This window comes from Acanthopagrus latus, chromosome 2 (genome assembly GCF_904848185.1).
Source record: "Acanthopagrus latus isolate v.2019 chromosome 2, fAcaLat1.1, whole genome shotgun sequence".
Lineage (NCBI taxonomy): Eukaryota > Metazoa > Chordata > Actinopteri > Spariformes > Sparidae > Acanthopagrus > Acanthopagrus latus.
Window position 1 is genome coordinate 12504586 of NC_051040.1, and position 18779 is coordinate 12523364.

An 18779-nucleotide genomic window follows, 5' to 3' on the forward strand; every position below is an offset into this window, starting at 1 on the left:
AAAAAAAAAAAAAGAGGAAAATAAACGTAAAAAGTTTAATCACACCACTTCTTCACAACAGACCACACACACACACAGTCTCCTGATTTGGGTTTCACTATTTATTTTTCTCGAAGACAACCTATCCTGTAGCCTATCTCCCAAAAAGGGTTTTTTTGGGGCAAACCACCTTTTTATTTCTTCCATGTCATAATTTTAGATCTGAAACCACATGTTTGCTAACAAGGAATGCTGCAAAAAAAAAAATACCCCTATGTTCAACAGAAGGTGTATGAGCACAATGTGTAATCATTTACTACAGTGTTTGAAGTTAACACAAAAAAATGGGCAAGGGTAAGCTTGTACACCTAAGCTGGTATAAGAGGAAAGAGGAATATGGGGCTAAGGACTCTGCAAGGTACTAAAGGTACAGCAAACTTGTTCATGGGTTTATTTATTATTCAGGAGAACCCACATAGGACAACTCCAGTCTGACATGTGGGAGACCCTTTGACCTTGAGAAAAGGGAGGTTAAATCTCCTCTTAGTCTAGCTGAGATACATTAGCAGATTCATTACCGCTGCTCCTGAAATAAAGTCATTATTTTCTCAAGTATCACTAAAAAGCATCATTGGATTACTCTAGAAAGACAACAAAGATTGTGGTTGAGTGATGCATATTGTAGAGGTTGTTGGCAGGTCGAAACTTATGAAACCAACCAACACCTTCAGAAAGACTTCAGGCCTCACTTTGCAGTACATGTGCAAAACCATAGATTATTCAGCAAATCGGACACTAGTGAGGGGTAAGGGAAGGGGAAACATGTAACATTTAAGCACAGTTTTACTTAAAATAAAAATTACACTGTATCCACAGCCTAAGGAAACTAAAATACCCTAAAAAATAACTGTGCTATAGTTTAGTACATGCAAAGGTTATGATTCACAATCCTACGTGAAATGGCCATTGTTCTCTTCTCCCTTGGTGATAAGTCAAAGCTATGGCAACAATACTGCAAAAGCAGTGATTTTGCTGTAAATTGAAGGAAAAATAATGAAGTGTCACAAGGGGGGGAGGAACAGGTCATTTGGTTGATTATAGTGATGGTGTCAGAAATTTCACAGCATCAAGCCCATGTCTGGTGCGTAGGTTAGGGTTCTGGCGTGAAGGTTGGAATATGATCGTCGTCAATCACCTTTACAGAAGCAAGGAAACTAAAAGCTGAAAATAAAAAGTATCATAAAAGGAACACACTGGAGGCAAAAAGAAAAGCCCAAAAGCCACCAAATGCATCTTAATACAATGCACTGCTGCTCCACACCTGCCAATAGCATTGTCCAGTGTCAATTAATACTAAATTAACAATAATTCAAAACAAAAAAAGAATCCTTGTGATGACGATGATTTTTTTTTTCCATATCCAAAGTTCTTCCTTTCAGGGATTTGAGGATCAGCCTCTCTTTCAAAGGCAGAATTTCTTTCCTGAAACCTTTGCTAACCTCATTGTTGCGTTTCTCAATTTTTGTTTCTCTTCAGATGTTGTTAGATTTGTTGTTTTTTTCCTCCGTCTCTGCATGCGTTCTCACCCAGTCTCGCATACTCCCAGTCACGCACGCAGCCAAGCACACACAACTCATCCGTCCATTCTCTCGCACATGCGACACGCGCAGCCGGACTCCTGGCCCCGCCCACCAGGGGGAGAGGATGGTGCCCTGTTGGGGGCGTTTTTTTCGTTGGAGGAGATGAACCTGGCTCCTCAGCACTGAGTCCAGACATTCATACACAATGGGTCCATTCACACACATGTCTGATAGCGTGGCCGATTGGGGGAGGGGCACATCGAGGGTGGCGCCCTCTCAAGTCGGAGGACCGCAGAATTGTGATGGTTCATGGTTCATCTCAGTTCGTAATTAAAGTTATATTCGTTTCTGTATTTTGTTGTGTAGTAATATTTCAAGATCTCTTGATTTCTTATTTTTGGATGTCCTTGGTTCTCCCCGGGCAGACATCAAGTTTTTTTGTTGTCATTTGAAGTAGTTTTCCGAAGACGACAGCTCCAATAACACAGAAGTTATGTCGGCATGTCTCTCAACCGTTCGATGTAGATGTTTTGCTTTTTTGCAACATGTAGCCACTCATTCTCACTCGCACCCACTCGCCATCTCAAACTTCATTTGGGCTGGTTCCCCTGGAATGCCAAATGAAATCCACACATTTTTCTCTCAGATAAGATGCAGCCATGGATCCCACGAGCCAAGCACAATGGATCAAATTTCTCACACTCTCGCTCTCTTTCGCTCTTTCTCTCCTAATTTTTTTTATGTTGAACAGAGTGCTGCATCGTGAACAAAACTCCAGAATACCCCAGATGACGTCTAGAACTGGAATCCCTCGGCTGGCACGTTGGCTGAGTTAAAGCCGTAAGTTCCGCCCTGGATGGCCTCTGGGACCAGGCTGGTGTCTTCATCGATCTGAAGAAAGCAATGAAGCAACAGGGCGTTAACAAAATACTGAAATGTGTTATCACTAACTTCAAGCATTACAACACTGTAATACTACTGAAACACAAAAATCCATCATAGCACAGATATTCTTAACTTACATCGTCAGATGAGAAGAATTGATCAATAATTTCATATGCCAATTTGTAGATATCTTCATTTTCATGATTCTGCAGTTGCTCCACTTTTTCCAAACCTGACAAACAAAGAAGAAAAACATTTTAACACCAGTCGATCTAACATGAACACCAGATTTAATACATTTAAACATGATGAAACATCAGCACACGGAACTCACCTCCACATTCCTCAATGAGGTTAGCAATCGTTTCGGCCTCATCATCTGCCATCTTGAGGATATTGCTGAGGCCATCGAGAACCACCTGAACGACCTGGGCGTCCTTCACTGTCAGCAGGTTGCAGAATGGAGGGATCACTTGCTTCTCAATCAGGTGTGCCACCTGTAGGTGAGCAGAGAGACAAAGAGGAATATCAGTGATGTCACAAGCTGCAGAGGGAAGGAACACTTTGGGTTTGATATGTTGCAGTCTTTGCTGATGTAACGTTCAATCATTCAATCATTCACAGTTTAACAATGAGTCGTAATCTCAACCCTTAACTTTAGAATCATTTCTGTAAACATCTCCCTTTTTTGTTCACTCAATTTAATTCTCATAAAATGTCAGGATTTGTTTCTCATTGTTTTGATTAAAGATAAATAATGGGATTTTGTCAGAAAAAAAGACTCACACTCGCAGAGCTGCGTGATTGAGAGTAAAAAGTGATTTAGTGCAGAAGAGCCTTACCTGATCTTTTCTCCCACTTATTGTTAGGTTGCTGATGGCCCAAGCGGCTTCCTTCTGAGTGCCAAAGTCACCCTGACAAAATAAAAATATACATTCAAAGTGAGAATTCCATCTTTTCTCCATATGCTCTCCAAAATAATCTGACATAATCCAGTTCCATTTAAGAATTAATACAAAGAGAGATTGATACACACCTTGTCGAGCAGGTGAATGATCATGGGGACTAGCTTGGCGTCGATGACGGCCTGCACCTGCTGCTGGTTGCCTGCTGTGATGTTGGACAGGAACCACACTGCCTCCTACAGGACAAAAAGCACAAATACAAGTTGTCAGCGACAGTTTGGAGGCTATGGGCAGCTGAAACACTAGGTAAAATCGGATGCAGGTCCTAACTGAAGAAGCTGGGTGATTTTATCATTAAAGATCTTTGTTCTTAAAGAAATATGACTGTAAATCCCTCTTCCTGAGGGCTAAAACACTTGTCAAAGTTGAGTTTTTGAATCTGAACTGGATCAGAATCCAGAGGTCCATAGTGAAAGTTTGACCTCTGGCCGAGACAGCGTACTGTGGGCGGGGCAGGGGCGGTGTTGAGGCTCTAATCATCGTCCGGGTCACAAGAGAGGGGCCTCATTTTTAAGTGACTGGACTCAGATGCACTCCGATATCAGCAGAGACACACGGCCTTCAGCACCCTCTGGCCACCAACCCGTGGTATCACACATTCAAACCACAAGCACACCAACAACCCTCTTCCCACCCCCATCTATCTCACGAACTACAGCAACCAGCCACTGGGGTCCTCTTCGTCTTCTTCATCCGCGCGATGCTCCATGTTGTGAATTGCTACAGCTAGCTGTCTGTCCCGTCTATACCTTTCATTCAGCATTCATACAAGCAGCTAGTCTCTGATTTCATCACTTCCAGTCGGCACTTCTTGTGGCAATTTCAGAACAACGGGGGATGAGTACGAGCGTGGGATGAAGAAGAGAACAGAGAGTGTATATCATTACCTTGTTGATTTTCTCTTTCGGGTGTGTGAGGAGTGCAGGGAAGTGGCTGAGAGCGTCACAGTTGAGCACCACCTGGGTCTGTTCATCTGTGCCAGTCACTATGTTCCCAACAGCTCTCAGGGCAGCAGTCTGGAGGTAGAAACAGACGAAATGTATTGATTTCATCATAAACATATTCAACATCACTAGGGTCTTTATGTACAGAAGCGTTATTAATTCAATTCAAAAGCATAATTTTAACTTCATGTCTGATTAGTTTTCTTTGGCTCATTTCAGTGTAAAATTTCCAAAATAAATTACATGAAACAAATCCACTGCAACCCAGAATACTTGTACAAGAGTCATGATTGGAAAAAATAGCAAACTAATAACTTCTCTTAAATTTACCAATATTTTAGCAACAATTAAAGTCACAGTCCAGAGAATTTCAGTTACACCAAGTGTGCTTATGGCAGTACTGGCTTACAGACTCTCTTTTGTCATCCTCGTCTTCTGATCCTGATATAAACAACTTCAGTAGGCTGCCAGGTTATAATCCATTTTATACATTACTAATTATGTTTTTAAAACAACTACATAATCATACCTGAACTTTAACCTCCTGGTGACTGAGCAGAGGTACCAGATGAGGGACGATACCGGAGTCGATGACCATTTGGATTTGCTCGTTCCCAGCATCCGTCAGATAAGACAGAGCCCACACTGTGTCTACCAAGATCTGAAGGTACCAAAGAGGAAAAACAAATGAATCCACTTTCCGTCTCGTGAATGATTTTGTAGGAATATAACGGAAATAGGTGAGTAAGTTCAAGGCACCACAGCATACTTGAAACTGGAATAGAAAAAATGTACTCACACTGACGTCAGTGTGGTGGATCAGAACACAGAGAGCCGGCAGGATCTGAGGAGAAAAATGACAATTAAAACATTAACAGTGTTTCTATATGATCTTTAATGGCTTACTCTAGATGACAGCATGATCCCACACTCTGAAATACCGACTAACACTAATACAAATCAGCATGTAAATGCATCACTAAATTTGCCCTCATTCAACTAACTTAGGCAGACCACAGAGTCCTTCTTTGCTGTTTTCCAAAACAGTACTATTAAGCACATCTTAGACATGCAGCTGGGATGAACATTCACACCAGTCAAAAATAAATGTTTTTGAATGATTCTCCTCTGGTAGCCATATTAGTAGTTTTTGACAAATATACAGTTCTATAAAAGCAGAAAGCATGACATCATCATGCATCCAAGACATTAAAACTTGTTTTTAAATCAATAACATTTTGAATTAGACAAATTATTTATTCCAAAGCTGATGATGAGTAAGCCATCTCACTTTAGAAAAAAAATCTCTGTTACAAGTTGCACATGCAAGTATCGGGTACTGACATGGAGTGACATTGTTGCAGCGGATAATTTCTTATACCTTTTAGTTCAGTCTCTGTTTTAAACTCATTTCTGACAAACCAATGTTCAGGCACTGTTTGTTTGGAGCCAATCAATAAGCATGGCTTTTGCAAAGTCATCTGACATCTGAATGCAGACTGTTGAGAACAAGAGCCAGATTTTATAGGGTTTTGTTCAGTTTTGTTTTGCTTTCTTCTGTATTTACCATCTTAAGATAAGAGATCAGACATACTGTCCAAAATACACAACTAGACACCATTTTTCAATCCAACATCCCACATCTGCACATGTAATCCCTTAATGATTAACACTAATGACGCCTCCTTCCATAAAAAGCATTGTTACCGGGCAATGTACTGCTCACTCATTCTCTTCCTCCTCATCTACACACATACACACCTCCTGGATCGTCTCCATGGGTGGTGGAGGGTCCTTGTGGCGGCACAGATTGACCATGACCCAGGTGACATTGCGGAGGAAGGTGATGGGGATGGAGGGACTGATGAAAGAAAGCAGGGGCTTGACCACACCCAAGCTGATCACATAGTCTCTGCACTGAGGGCCATCACCTGAAGAGAGCACACAAAGATTAAACAAATGTCTTCTTGGGACTGACTTCATTTTCTGATACACCTGTTTGACACAAACTACAACTTACCTATGATGTTGCCCAGGGCCCACACGGCCTGTTCGCAGACGTTCTGGTGAGGAGAGTGAAGCAGCCTCAGGAAGAGCGGCACAGCATCTACACAAAGGAAACAGAATGGTGTAAATCTTCATCATCATCAATCAAAGACAATGTTAATCATCTGAACACAAGCCTCCAGATCAGGTTTGCACTAAATACAATCCAGCTGCAAAAATGCTCAAGATGTGAAGAGGGAGCAGTTTGTTACAATAAGATCTTTAAAAATCACTAATGTAACCACATAAAGGTCAAATTAAGGAAATACGCCTCATTCAAGCCCAGAGATGCTTAAATCAGAATAACATCATCAAAGTCTGTAATTAATTATGCAGGCTTAACCACAGAGTGTAAGTGTTCAAATTGCCTCATGGGACAGTTTGCTGCCATCTAATGTGATTGATTACAACTTCTGAATGTTTGCCATGCAAAAATCAATATAAAGAAGCAGTAGATTTTTTTTGAATACACTATTATTATTTCAATTAATTTAATGTTTGGAGGCAGCAACCACAAGACATATTTCCATAATATAATTTCCTATTTTTTTTTGCCCATTTAAGAGGAAAAGTACCAATGACAATCCAAATATTTCAAGAATATATTGATAGTGTATGTGGGGACATTTCCATTTGTCATTCATATGTGGAATTGTATCTTTGTTGTTAGGGTTAGGGTTGTGATGTTCTTAAATGAGGTTTCCACCAGTGTATTGGCAGGGAGTGCGTTGGACTCCCCATCGAGTCCAAGTATTAAGGAATTCTTTTAAATGTATATTTAATGATGTTTTTTGTAAACTGAAATATGTTACTCAAGTTGCAGAAAGAGAGTATGAAGCTTCCAGTATAGCGGTACCCATTTCAGTTCACCCAGTTCAGGCTATTTGATTGTGAATAAATGATACAACTCCTCATGACCCAAGCTAAGTTACCACATCCTGCGTGCCAGCAGCTGATTAAAAGTGGAGAGGGTTAGCCCTGGAGTTAGCGACAAGCTGGACTAACCTTTAAGGTTGGCCAGCTATTTTCATGTTAGGAGCCTTATGGCCCAACTGCTTTTCTGGCAGAATACCTTATTATACCTTGTTAAAAATCACCTGACTGGGCAATGATTACATGTAGAATAACCATATATTCATTAGTACGTAGTTAAATAAGAACTCAACAAAATCAATCAGAATTATGCAAAGATTAAGACTCCAAACTAACAAAAACAAACAATCCCTCAAACAAATTATTTGAATAATGACTATGATTAAATGGAAAATACAACAGGCATCTGTTCCAACCTAGAACTGCACAGCCCAGTATCAAAAATCAATTACTGGAGCATTCAAAAAACACATGTTAAAAAAAGGAAATGACACTGAAACAAAATGAAGAGAAAGAAAGAAAATAACGTGCATGTCGTGATAAAAAGTCACTTACTGGACTGGACCACTGCTTGGGTCTGCTCTGAGGTACCAGACGCTATGTTGGTTAGAGCCCAGGCTGCCTCAAACTGGAGAGATGGGCTGTAGAGGGGCGAGGGAAGAGATATAAGTGAGTGTGACTGGGCAGGGGCGTTGAACAGTATAAAGTATGCTGCTGATGACTCATTTATATATTTCTACTGTTCCTGGAAGGTGAAAACTGGAGCACATTTACATAAATGCTACACAGTTCAGAAGAAGGCTGGCCCAAAACCTGCTGCCTCATTTGCATAACTTTGAAGTGTACATAAACTCAACATGATGAGGAAAAAGGGCCAACTAGTACTAAAATTATCGCACATGAAAAAGCGAAACGAAACAGAATCACGGCCTGCTTACTTGTCATCTCTGTCCAGGCAGTGCACCAGTATAGGAAGGATCCCAGATTTAATCAGGTCATCAATGGGGGGGTTACGGTCGCTGGACAAAAGCTTCCTACAAGAGCAGAGGAAACAAAAGACCATTTCACACATACCACAAACCAATGACACACTCAGCGAAACAGCTTAAGAATTTGAGCCATCTACAAAGTCAATCTCAGTGAGTGCAATAACGGCAGACTTCAACCCGTGTATGACCCAACATCAACGTTATATAACATCAGGTACAGTGTCATCTTCAGTGTCAAGATATGGCTGCAGGGTAGACTTCAAACAGAATGACTGAAAGGAGGGAACACAAAAACAATCCTGAAACCAGCTTCATGAATTGCTGCACCTGACCCGTCATCGGGGAGGGCTGCACTGCTGAGCTGCAGTGCCATTTACAGTCCCCATTAATCAGACGGTGCTCACTTACTGTAAATCACTGCTGTCTAACCAGAGCTGGAAAAAATAAAAGTCAGCCCCTAATATTTCAACATGGAAATTGTATTTTGCAAAAGGCCATGCATTTGAATCAGAACCTCGTTCAAATGCAGAATCTCTGGTTCACATATACACTCATGAACAGGATCTGGATTATTTTCAATCTGCGACGGTTATAGAGAAAATAAAACTAGCGTGGAAATTGAGTTTTGCTTGTATGGGAACTCACAGAATCATGTTAATAATGACAGCTTGCTCTTGATTTCTACCAATATATCTCTTCGATGTCATGAGGTGCTTTAGCAATTAAGGTTGTTTTTTTTTTATTAATATCCTCTTGAGTACATTTATAGTCTGGTGATGTGTCAGATTTCACCAATTCGTCTTGGTCACTTTCACATCTGTATTTCAAATTATTTTGGGCTACACAGCAACAGTTCGCTTCTAAGATCGCCTCCCTGACACTTGCTCAGAGGCTCACATGCTCAGCAGACAGATTCAGCAGTTGCCTCTTTTGATGCCATGCTAAAAATCACCATCATTAAATCTATGACTCATTCCACTCATCTTTCCCACTAGGGTTGGGAGATTTGGACAAAAGTAGCAAAGACTGAGTGGTCAGTTCCACTGCGGTTGTTTTATTGGGCAATATGTCATTTTATTCTGCTTATCTGTGGTCAGCATCTGAAGGAGAAGAGCCGCTGCTTAGTTTAACACTCCTGTTGAGCAAGGTAGCAGTAGCACAAAAAGGCTAGCAACAGCAGAGCGATGCAGCATGGGAAATCAGTCTGAAGAGCCAGAATATTTTCACATCTACGTCTATGAATTATTCTGACCTAACCAGAGTTGGTGTTGGAACAGTGGGAAGACGGTGTTAACTTTTATGTTGCTTCTGTGTTTACAAAAAGATTTGCAATCCCTCGTTGTTGAGCTGACAGGGGCCAGTTGGTGAATGCAACATATTGCCAAACAGTAATGAACGGAACCGGCATCTGCTTGAATTTCTCACATGGTCTCAGTCCGGTTGTTTAGTATGCACCGGAGATTGATCAACAGCTTTCACACCAGCTAAAACAAACTTAATTTAACACACTTTGAAGTATCAATATCAATATTACAACATGAGAAATGTGACACTAAATGATTACACACAGACATGAAACAATATTCAATAATTGTCCAATTAGTGGTGTAAACAAATGTGAGGGTGTGCGTTCCTACCTGGCAGCCTGGACAGCACTCAGCTGGATGCCCTGGTTATCACTGGTGGCGTTCTAGAAAAACAAGTCATGCACAACATTGAGTTCAATTTGGAGGATAACAGTTTAATTCCGTTCCATAACATACGCTGCCCATTAGACGAGCTGAATGACAAATGTCCAACTTACTTGTACTATTGCTTCAAGGGAGGTGTTTTGCTGAAAAAGAAAAGATTTGCAAAGTCACACATTTGTAAGAAGCATAGAATGCAATGTTAAGAGCTACAAGATGATCAGTAACAGGTGAAACCTAAACTGGTGGTTGGGCAAGAAATAAAAAGAAGCCAAAAAGCCATCTGAATACCCTGAGGAACGAATATCCTGGCAGCACCAAACACAGCTGAGCAGACATCTGTCAGCGGCTTTCTTTGAATTAAAAACAGTCACTCCTAAAAATTTCTTTTGAATGTGAAGTTGTCAAAACAGGAAGCAAAGTCGACAGAGCACCACTGAGAACAGGGAGGGGAGGCTCAGGATTGGGAAATGCCACCAGAACAATGTAGTGACTTGCATTCTCACTTGAATCAGTGTGGTGTAACAGTCAGCAGGCTGGACGACGTGCAGGCCAGCATTCAACACGATTTTGCCAATTGGCACACTCACCTGATGCCCTCCGCAGGGGGGTTCAAAGCTCAATATAGGCTACCTCTGAGTATCACTTTCTATCAAGGAGCGACTATGATTGAGGGTCTTAATACATAAAGTTGACTGGAGCCTCTGAAAACCAGCAGTTGCAGCTGATTTCCAGTCCAGTAGTCTCACAAAGCCCTACGCCCACATCTACATAAGACTGTCTTAGGAGTGAGGAGAGGTCTCGCGCCGTTTATTAGCATTCTGGTACTGGGGGGAACAAACCCTCTGACTTATTTGTATTTGTTTCAAACAGTTATAATTCACTTTGGCTGTGCTAATCTGAGGATGCAGCAACAGTGCCACAGCAAAAAGGCACAGGGGGAACTTGTTTTCCATGTGAGGAGGTGAACCCTGGCATTAAAATGGCTAAATCTTCATTAAAGAAAGTTAAAAGCTGCTAGCTTGTTTAGTTTTATACCAGTGACCAGGTTAGTTATAGGGTACCCTGCCTGTTTCAGTGTGTAGGCTGCTAGCTCGGATATTGTTGTTTCCCACAGTGAAGGAGACTTTGAAAACATAAACCTCACAGATAGGGTTAGGTAAGAAATGTTGCCTGACACAGGCGCACAACGGTAGAAATGAGGGGAAATTAAAAAAAAAAAAAAAAGATATTGTTGTATTCACATTCCATGGCTTTGGTGGAAGATTAAAGAGACGACTTTAACTGAGGGAAATTGAAAACAGTGGTGACAGGAACTCAGAACAAAGGCAGAAAAAGAAAACTGGGAGGGGAAGTGAGGATCTGTGAAACATCTGATACATCAGAAGAGGGCAAATAAAAGGGCAACAACCGGAAAAACACATTTCCTAAAGGCAACACGATCAATGTTATTTCTGACTGACTGAAAACAGTCATAGTGGTCATCGGTTTGTTGAGTATTTAAACTTGATTGGCCAGCATGCTTTGCTATAAAAGCCTCTCTAATGTCTTGCCGTGAGTCACAGCAGCACGTCATTGTTGATATATTGCTAAGCAGCCCATTTCGAGTCGGCCCTCCCAATACCACTACTGTGATTGAATTTCTGAACTGCTGAGTGGCCATTTTAACCCAGCAATGCCACCCAATGTTAAGGCCCCTCAAGTGATGGCGGGATTCTTGATCGGCCTACTTTTTGTGATGTTGTTAGCCTAAAATACATCATTCTGATGTGCGCACACATGCAGGGACGGCTTCTGAGACTTTAACTGTCGAGCGTACCGATCTGAAATCTCCATCGACATCAGAGTCCTCACAGATGTCCTCATGGGGCACGTTTCTCCTCTTCAGAAGGTGCTCATCTCTTTTGTTCTGCGGTTGAGGGAAGCATGGTCAGTATATGTATGAACCAGCAGAAATTCATGACAACAGGGAAAAAAACTGAGCATCTTTCAATACATTCATTCAGTGTGAACCTGAAAAACTTGTAATCAGTGTTTGAAGCTGACAGCACAACATAACAAATGTTCTTACCTTTCTGAGTTCCACCACTACTTCAGTCCTCTGTCTTCTCATAGTCTGTGGGCGAGATAGAGCATCAACATTACACAACGAGGAATCCCAACCTGCCTCTGCCCAGGAGAGTGACACAACATTAAATTTGGGCACAGCCCAAGATCAGGATCCAGTTTGTCCGACCAGAGCTGATCAGCAGTATCATCCATGCCGGCAGCATTAAGTCAACCGCCCACATGCTGCATATGACAGCACCAAAACACAGTTAACACAAGTCTGGCCTAATATGAATCAGCTTATGTTATGCAAGAACATTTCATTTGCCTTAGCAGGACAGCCAATCCTGATGTTTTACCATTTATACAGTTTTCAAGCATGTCCTCACCCATACAAAACAATCTCATCACACCTTGAAGACTATAATTCACCATTTTAGTAGCAAGGAAAGGTTTGTTCACTGATTGGTGGTTCACGTGAGATATTGTAATCTGTACTGCTGTTCAAATTGTATTAAGAGGAAGTTGGGGTCTCATATTTAGTCTACAGGCATTGCTATACATGTGCAGAGGAAATATATCTCTAATGCAGCACCACATCGCATCGGCACCTCTCTGGGCCAGTTTCAAACTGTTCTGCAATTTTGACCTCTATGAAGGTAGAGTATATCGCAGTCATGTTGCATTAGACGACACTGGTTTGAATCTGGGTGTAGCTAATAAACTGGCAACTGAGCACAGGGCTTATGAGCTGAACGGCGGGGTTTCAGGTGCAGTCAGAGAGTAGATGTTTGCTCACGTCGGACCACCTCCACCGCGACGATGATAGCTTAAGTTATTAACAGGTTGCAAAGGCCAGACAGCTCATGTGTTGAGGCCTAGCTTGCAACAGCAACTACTTGTCAAACAGGATGTGTGCGTATATCCTGCTCACATGCATCTTGAAGAGAGCCCGCCTGAAAACAACACCGTCCCCCCTCACGTTGATGAAGCAGAGGCACGCCGAGCTGCCTGTGTGTCATCTGGTAACTTATGGGGGGGCCAATGTTAGCTAACGTGTAGCTTTGATCTATCAGTCATGTGATCGTGTTAACGAGCTGGTCGCGTTAACCTGGTTCTCCAACGCATGTGTAACGTTAGTTAAACCACTGAATCCTATTTTAACACTGCGCCACAATTCAAAAGATCAATGTAACCGGTGGGCTAAGAAGCTAACTGGTTTCCGCCATTGTTTTTGATGATAAAGACGGGGGATGGGTGGAACTGCAGCCACCAGCACCACCAAGCCCTACCGCCGAGCTTAACGGCAGCTAGCAAGCAAGCAAGCAAGCTAACACGCAGGTTAGCTAACTGCAGTATCAAAATAATGCTAATTTACCGCTGTGTTAGCATGCCAGTCTACCATGTATCACCATATGCTAGCCTGGAGATGAATTATATGAACTTTCAGATATACATTAAACGTGTTCGCACGCTAGCACATCGAGCTAAACAGATCCGGTGGATGATATGCTTCAGTACAGCTAGCTAGCATATCCCCCGTGGGCCTTGCTAGCAGCAAGCTAGCAGAGCACATCCAGCGGAGGCGATGGTGAACTCTGACTAGCTTCTCTGACATGTTTTATAACCAGCGCGGTCTCATGGCGTAACGAAACCAGTGAAACCCGAGGGGGAATCGCCCGGCCAAGGCCAACCATCTAAAAGTGGTGATCCGTGCGGGCCTTGGCCGAGGCTTTAGGTACAAAGTTCCCGATGGTGGAAATTAGAAACGACGTCACAAGGAAGCCAAGAGGCGAAGCTGGCTGTGAACAGAGCGGCGGAGCCGAGGAAAAGAGGAGATCCTCGACACCGATCTGAATAACTTTTACCTCCAAATCACGGCCTTTATTCTTGAAATTCTTCAGCCGCTGGTTGTCCAGTTTCTCGTTGTCGGCCATGGTAGCGGTTCTGGTTGCGTTAAATACAGTTAAACTCGTGGATTTAGCCTGTGAGCTACCCTTTCTAGTTCCCTTTTCTCAGCCTTTCGCGAACGGACTATTTTTTGCTGGTCTGTCCGCGGTGCATACTGGGAATGCCGGTGGTGGAGGGCAGCCTCTCTCTGCGTAGAGGAAGGGTGGGGAAATCCCCTCCACTCTCATTGGCTTCACTGTTAACATCCATCTGCAGGGCGCGACACACAACCACCTACAAACTCTGCATTCATTATTAGGCTATATTCAATAACAGGTAACCATCCGACATGTACAAGATAGATAGATAGATAGATAGATAGATAGATAGATAGATAGATAGATAGATAGATAGATAGATACTATAATGCAAAATTAAAAAGGGACAGGTAGAATAAATACAATTTGAATATAATTTAATATTTCATTAACTGGAAATGCATTTACTCAATTAAATGCGACACCTTCTGAAAGTACAATGTTAAGTATTAATTGAATATTTATATTTTAAACCACAATGTTGCATATTGAGATTTTACACATGAAATATATGCACATAATATACTGACTAATATACTGACCTATCACCATAATCAGTGTATGTAACATTGATACCTTTTTGTTTTACTTTCTTTATATATGGCGGACCCTGCCACCTTTCTAGCTTCAAACAGTGTTCTGGGGACTTTATTTTCCCCCAAGAACAACAACTTGTTCATCCAGTTATGGATTTGTATTATTATATCATTGATATTTGAAAATATTAACATTCTGAGTTTGAATTTTACTACGTCGTGGTGCTCCTTTAAACATTTAATATGTGTAAATAAAGATAAACTACTCAAAAATAGGCATATTTGGGTATAGCTACATATATGCATGTATATGGCTGTGCAATAAAAATTCAAATTAAATGTGGGAACCAAAAGAAAAACAATATCCCATCTAATTTTGAGCAGTGTATATAGTCAGAAGGATTAGACACAAACTGCTGAGTGAATTCCCCCGAAACTTGGATGGAGGATGGGTCTTAGGAGGGGTTTCAGCCCAGAATAAAAGATCACCCCAGGAGATTTTGGTGTAGTTCTAGAATATTCAGATTACTCTGAGGGAATAATGTTCGGAATAATGGATCTTAGTGGAAAGAAATCCATTTTACATAGATACAAATAAAGATCTGGATTGAGTAGATTAAAATACTATGTTTGATTTAAATCAAACATAGTATTGTAGTTGGATTAGATTAATTGGTATATTATTGGATTTATTATTGGATTAGGCTTGATTTGATTAAAGGGGACTGTTGGATTATATTTATTTCTGTGTACTGATAACACGTTAGACATTATAAATGTATGGTCAAACTGTAAAACACCCTGCATGTGTTACATATCTTTTGTCCTAAATGTTTGATAACCACATTTTACGGATTACGCTCCAAAATTAAGTATCGCTCAGGTGCAAGTCCCGTTTCAATTCATATCAAACAATCAATAATATAAAGTTTTTAAAAAGGCAGGGTTACAGTACAATAATTTAAAAAAAAAAAGATTTCCCTAAATTCACTGAGTGGTAGTTGTTGGTTGTTTGCTGAGTTGATAAACTAAGATTTTATTGATACATTAGCCTCATTGTCATTCAATTGTATAGCTAAATTCCTTTTTTTTTTGTTTCTGTGTGCACATGGTCTTTACAGTCAGTATGATCAGGAGGAACAATTAGTGACTAGTAACTATTTCAGTGTAAACATTGGCATATGAAAATTGTTTTAAGACAGACTTTTAAAAATATGAACTTTTCCTTTAAAGCTCCGTCTTGCAGGAGCCCTTAGTTAAAATCAAAATTTTTGAATTCCAGGACTTTTACATGCTGTTTTTACTTACAAGAATCGAAATACCTCATTTATTATTTAACTTGGCGCCCCATCTCCATAAATCACCTCATTAAACTCCAGATGTTTTAACAACTTTATTTCATTGTAACAAAAAGACAAATCAATAGTGAAACAGGACCAGCACAACCCTCAAAACAGGAGCTGACAGATTGAGCAGACATGTTTTAGACACATTTGCGTCGGTGAAGGAAACCAGTTCATTTATTCTCACATATTGTGAGGCAACACTGGCAGTGTTTTTCCAAATAAATAAATAAATACAGTGGCAATGACACATAACAAGAAATCTTTATATTTTATAAAGAAATAAAGAAAACTGTTCATTCATGTCTGAAAATTCTCTGAGCCACAGAAAGCCGACCAAAAAAAACAGGCTTTTATCAGTCAGTTATCCAAATTCAGCATGTACCTACATCAGACTGAATTGTCTCAAGCAGCTCACATCAACGTCAAAATAATCCACAAAATCCAAGATTACTCACAACCCCTGAATGCGTTATCACCACTTTGTCTTCACCAGGGTTGAGTGAAAGTTCTCTCTGCCACAGAGATTAAAGCTGTGATCACATCATCCCTTTTGTCATCACCTCCTCATCTGATCCCGTCACAATGAGGCTGTTACACAGGCAGGTGAGAAACAATCCTACACGTCGTGTAATGAATGAAAATCACCTCTCATCTGTTGCAGAGCAAAACCTGTTTCACAGCTGTGAAACTGAAGCCCTTTGACCTCATCTTAACCTTGATGTCCTCCTGAGTCTGTTTCAATGGAGTCTTCATCAGATAGACCGTCCTCCTGAAACCTTCCTCCAGTCCCATGCCGGTGGTGGCTGAACAGGGCTGGATGAACCACGCCCGGCCTTCACACACTCTCCTCAGCTCCAGTTTCAGGCAGAGAGCTTCCGGGCTGAGGGCTCCCTGAAGGTCCTGTTTGTTGGCGAGGACCACGAGAGGAACCCCTTTGAGACTCTCGTACCTCAGGACCTGACGGACAGCCAACAAAGGGAAAAACACTTTAAGTAAGTTTTATAGTATAGTAAGCTTTTTGAGTTCTTGCAATGAATGAACTTGTCCACTGCTTTGAAGCATTGTGTTTGCTACACATCCCATGAGGGGAGCACTTTAAATTAACCCATTTTAGCAGGAATAAGTATAAAAACACATTAGATGGTTAATAACACACTGTAATGCAGTTTTAACCGTTTATTAATGTATTTGTGTGTAATAACGCCTCCTGCTGGTAAAAACAAAACGAATGATTGAAACAGTTAAATGTTATGTGCTTATTTATTATATTTCCTTATTTATTTGATCAAGCACATGTTCATTTAGAAATATCTGTTCTTCATTATAGAGGGCAAATGAGTATCTTGACGGAGGCCATGATATTCTGCTGAAAGCTCCAGCTGGAACTGACAGAATGGGGAGTGAGATAAGGGTGTTTTGGGTCAAACTGCTGCGAACGAGCTGAATAACGAGCCCTCAAGGTCAACATGTCTTAGTGAGTTCAGATGAATTTTAAACCCATCCATGAATGATTTATCTTGCACATATATAAGAAATAATAAAGGGTTTGTAACACACACGCTGATTTCCGGGGCAACTCATACATCTGGTTAGAGATTACATCGACTGCAGTTTTGGACAACACGGTTGTATTTTTTTCCTTCATTCATTTTTATACCTGCATTATTATTATTTTTTTTTTTTTTTGTCAATACCATTGTTATCATAATTTTTTTTTACTTTCTTTGATCTCATTGTATTCTGGACTCAGGTCTGACTTGTAAATGGTCTTGATCTCAATGTGTTCATGCAGACTTATGGAGTTACAGTTGTTACTTCTGCACATCAAGAACCCCATCTGGCTTTTAACCAAAATAATCACTCATCCTGTCTTTGTGTAAATTATGGGTGGAGTTGTAATGGAAATGAATTATTGTCCTCTTTGCGATGACCTCCGAGTTACCAAGTAAAGCAGAATATTACGATTAAGTCATACAAGCTAAAAAACCTCACTCTGTGAACCACTGCCATGAGCTGTTTATTAAAGCTCCAGTCTAGACACGTGCCAGGACATTTAAAACAGTTCTGCTTTGAATAACATTTGGCATTTGAAATGGTTATTACCCAGGGAAATTATATTCTAATCACTTGCATCTGCCTCACTAAAAACATCCACAATCTCTGCACAATGCAAATATTTTTCATTTCAAACGTCTCCTCCTTCACAAGTTAATCTGTGTGTGTGTGTGTGTGTGTGAGTGTGTACAGTGGACATTCATAAAGTTTTAAATAACACCAGGGTTGTAAAAAGTACCTAAAAGTCACACTTTGGTAAAAATAAAGACACCATGTTGATATATTACCTTGGTAAAAGAGAATGTCACCCACATGAATAGTACTTAAGTAAAATGATCTGATATTAACTGTTCTTAAGTGTCAAAAGTTACCCGATGAAGTTCCTTGCGTGCCTCGTCCAGCCTCTTCTGGTCCCAGCTGTCCACCACAAACACCAGTCCGGCGGTGTCAGTGTAGTGATGCCTCCAGTGGGGCCTCATCTTCCTCTGGCCCCCGATGTCCCACACCGTCAGGCCCGGGCTGCTCCTGTCTGTCTCTAGCGTCTCCACGTTGAAGCCCACGGTAGGCACGGTCACCACGCTCTCGTTGTACTTGAGTTTGTAGAGCAGGGTAGTTTTTCCTGATCCGTCCAGGCCCAGCATCAGGACCTGTGCTTGTTTCTGAGACTTGGATCCATGCATGCCCATGGCTATATACAAAATAACTCTGGCTTTCCTCCTCTTGTGTGACTGTGTAAACCGAGCTGTGTGCAGCCAGTGGCTCCCTCTGTACTGCTTTATCTGTAGGCTCAGTGTGTCTGCTCTGCTCTGTCTATCAGTATGCTCTATGTATACACAGTCAGAGAGAGCCCTCCCCC

The 18779-nt window shown here is 41.1% G+C and overlaps 2 protein-coding genes across 2 annotated transcripts; both read right to left on the reverse strand.

Annotated features, from left to right (window-relative positions):
• Positions 1–83: 83 nt before the first annotated feature.
• kpna4 (karyopherin alpha 4 (importin alpha 3)) lies at positions 84–14117 on the reverse strand. The gene is made up of 17 exons (XM_037119482.1): positions 13867–14117; positions 12021–12065; positions 11769–11858; positions 10066–10095; positions 9899–9951; positions 8211–8306; positions 7828–7913; positions 6374–6460; positions 6115–6284; positions 5153–5197; positions 4883–5014; positions 4297–4425; positions 3481–3585; positions 3287–3358; positions 2779–2941; positions 2582–2676; positions 84–2450 (listed from the first exon to the last, which is right to left on the reverse strand). The coding sequence occupies exons 1-17, from the start codon at positions 13933–13935 to the stop codon at positions 2355–2357; spliced, it is 1563 nt and encodes a 520-aa protein (XP_036975377.1). The 5' UTR covers positions 13936–14117; the 3' UTR covers positions 84–2354.
• Positions 14118–15900: 1783 nt separating this feature from the next.
• On the reverse strand, positions 15901–18772 carry LOC119031224 (ADP-ribosylation factor-like protein 14). Its single transcript, XM_037119560.1, has 2 exons — positions 18295–18772; positions 15901–16825 (listed from the first exon to the last, which is right to left on the reverse strand). Exons 1-2 carry the CDS (start codon positions 18607–18609, stop codon positions 16517–16519), a joined length of 624 nt encoding a protein of 207 aa, XP_036975455.1. The 5' UTR covers positions 18610–18772; the 3' UTR covers positions 15901–16516.
• Between the last annotated feature and the right edge of the window lie 7 nt (positions 18773–18779).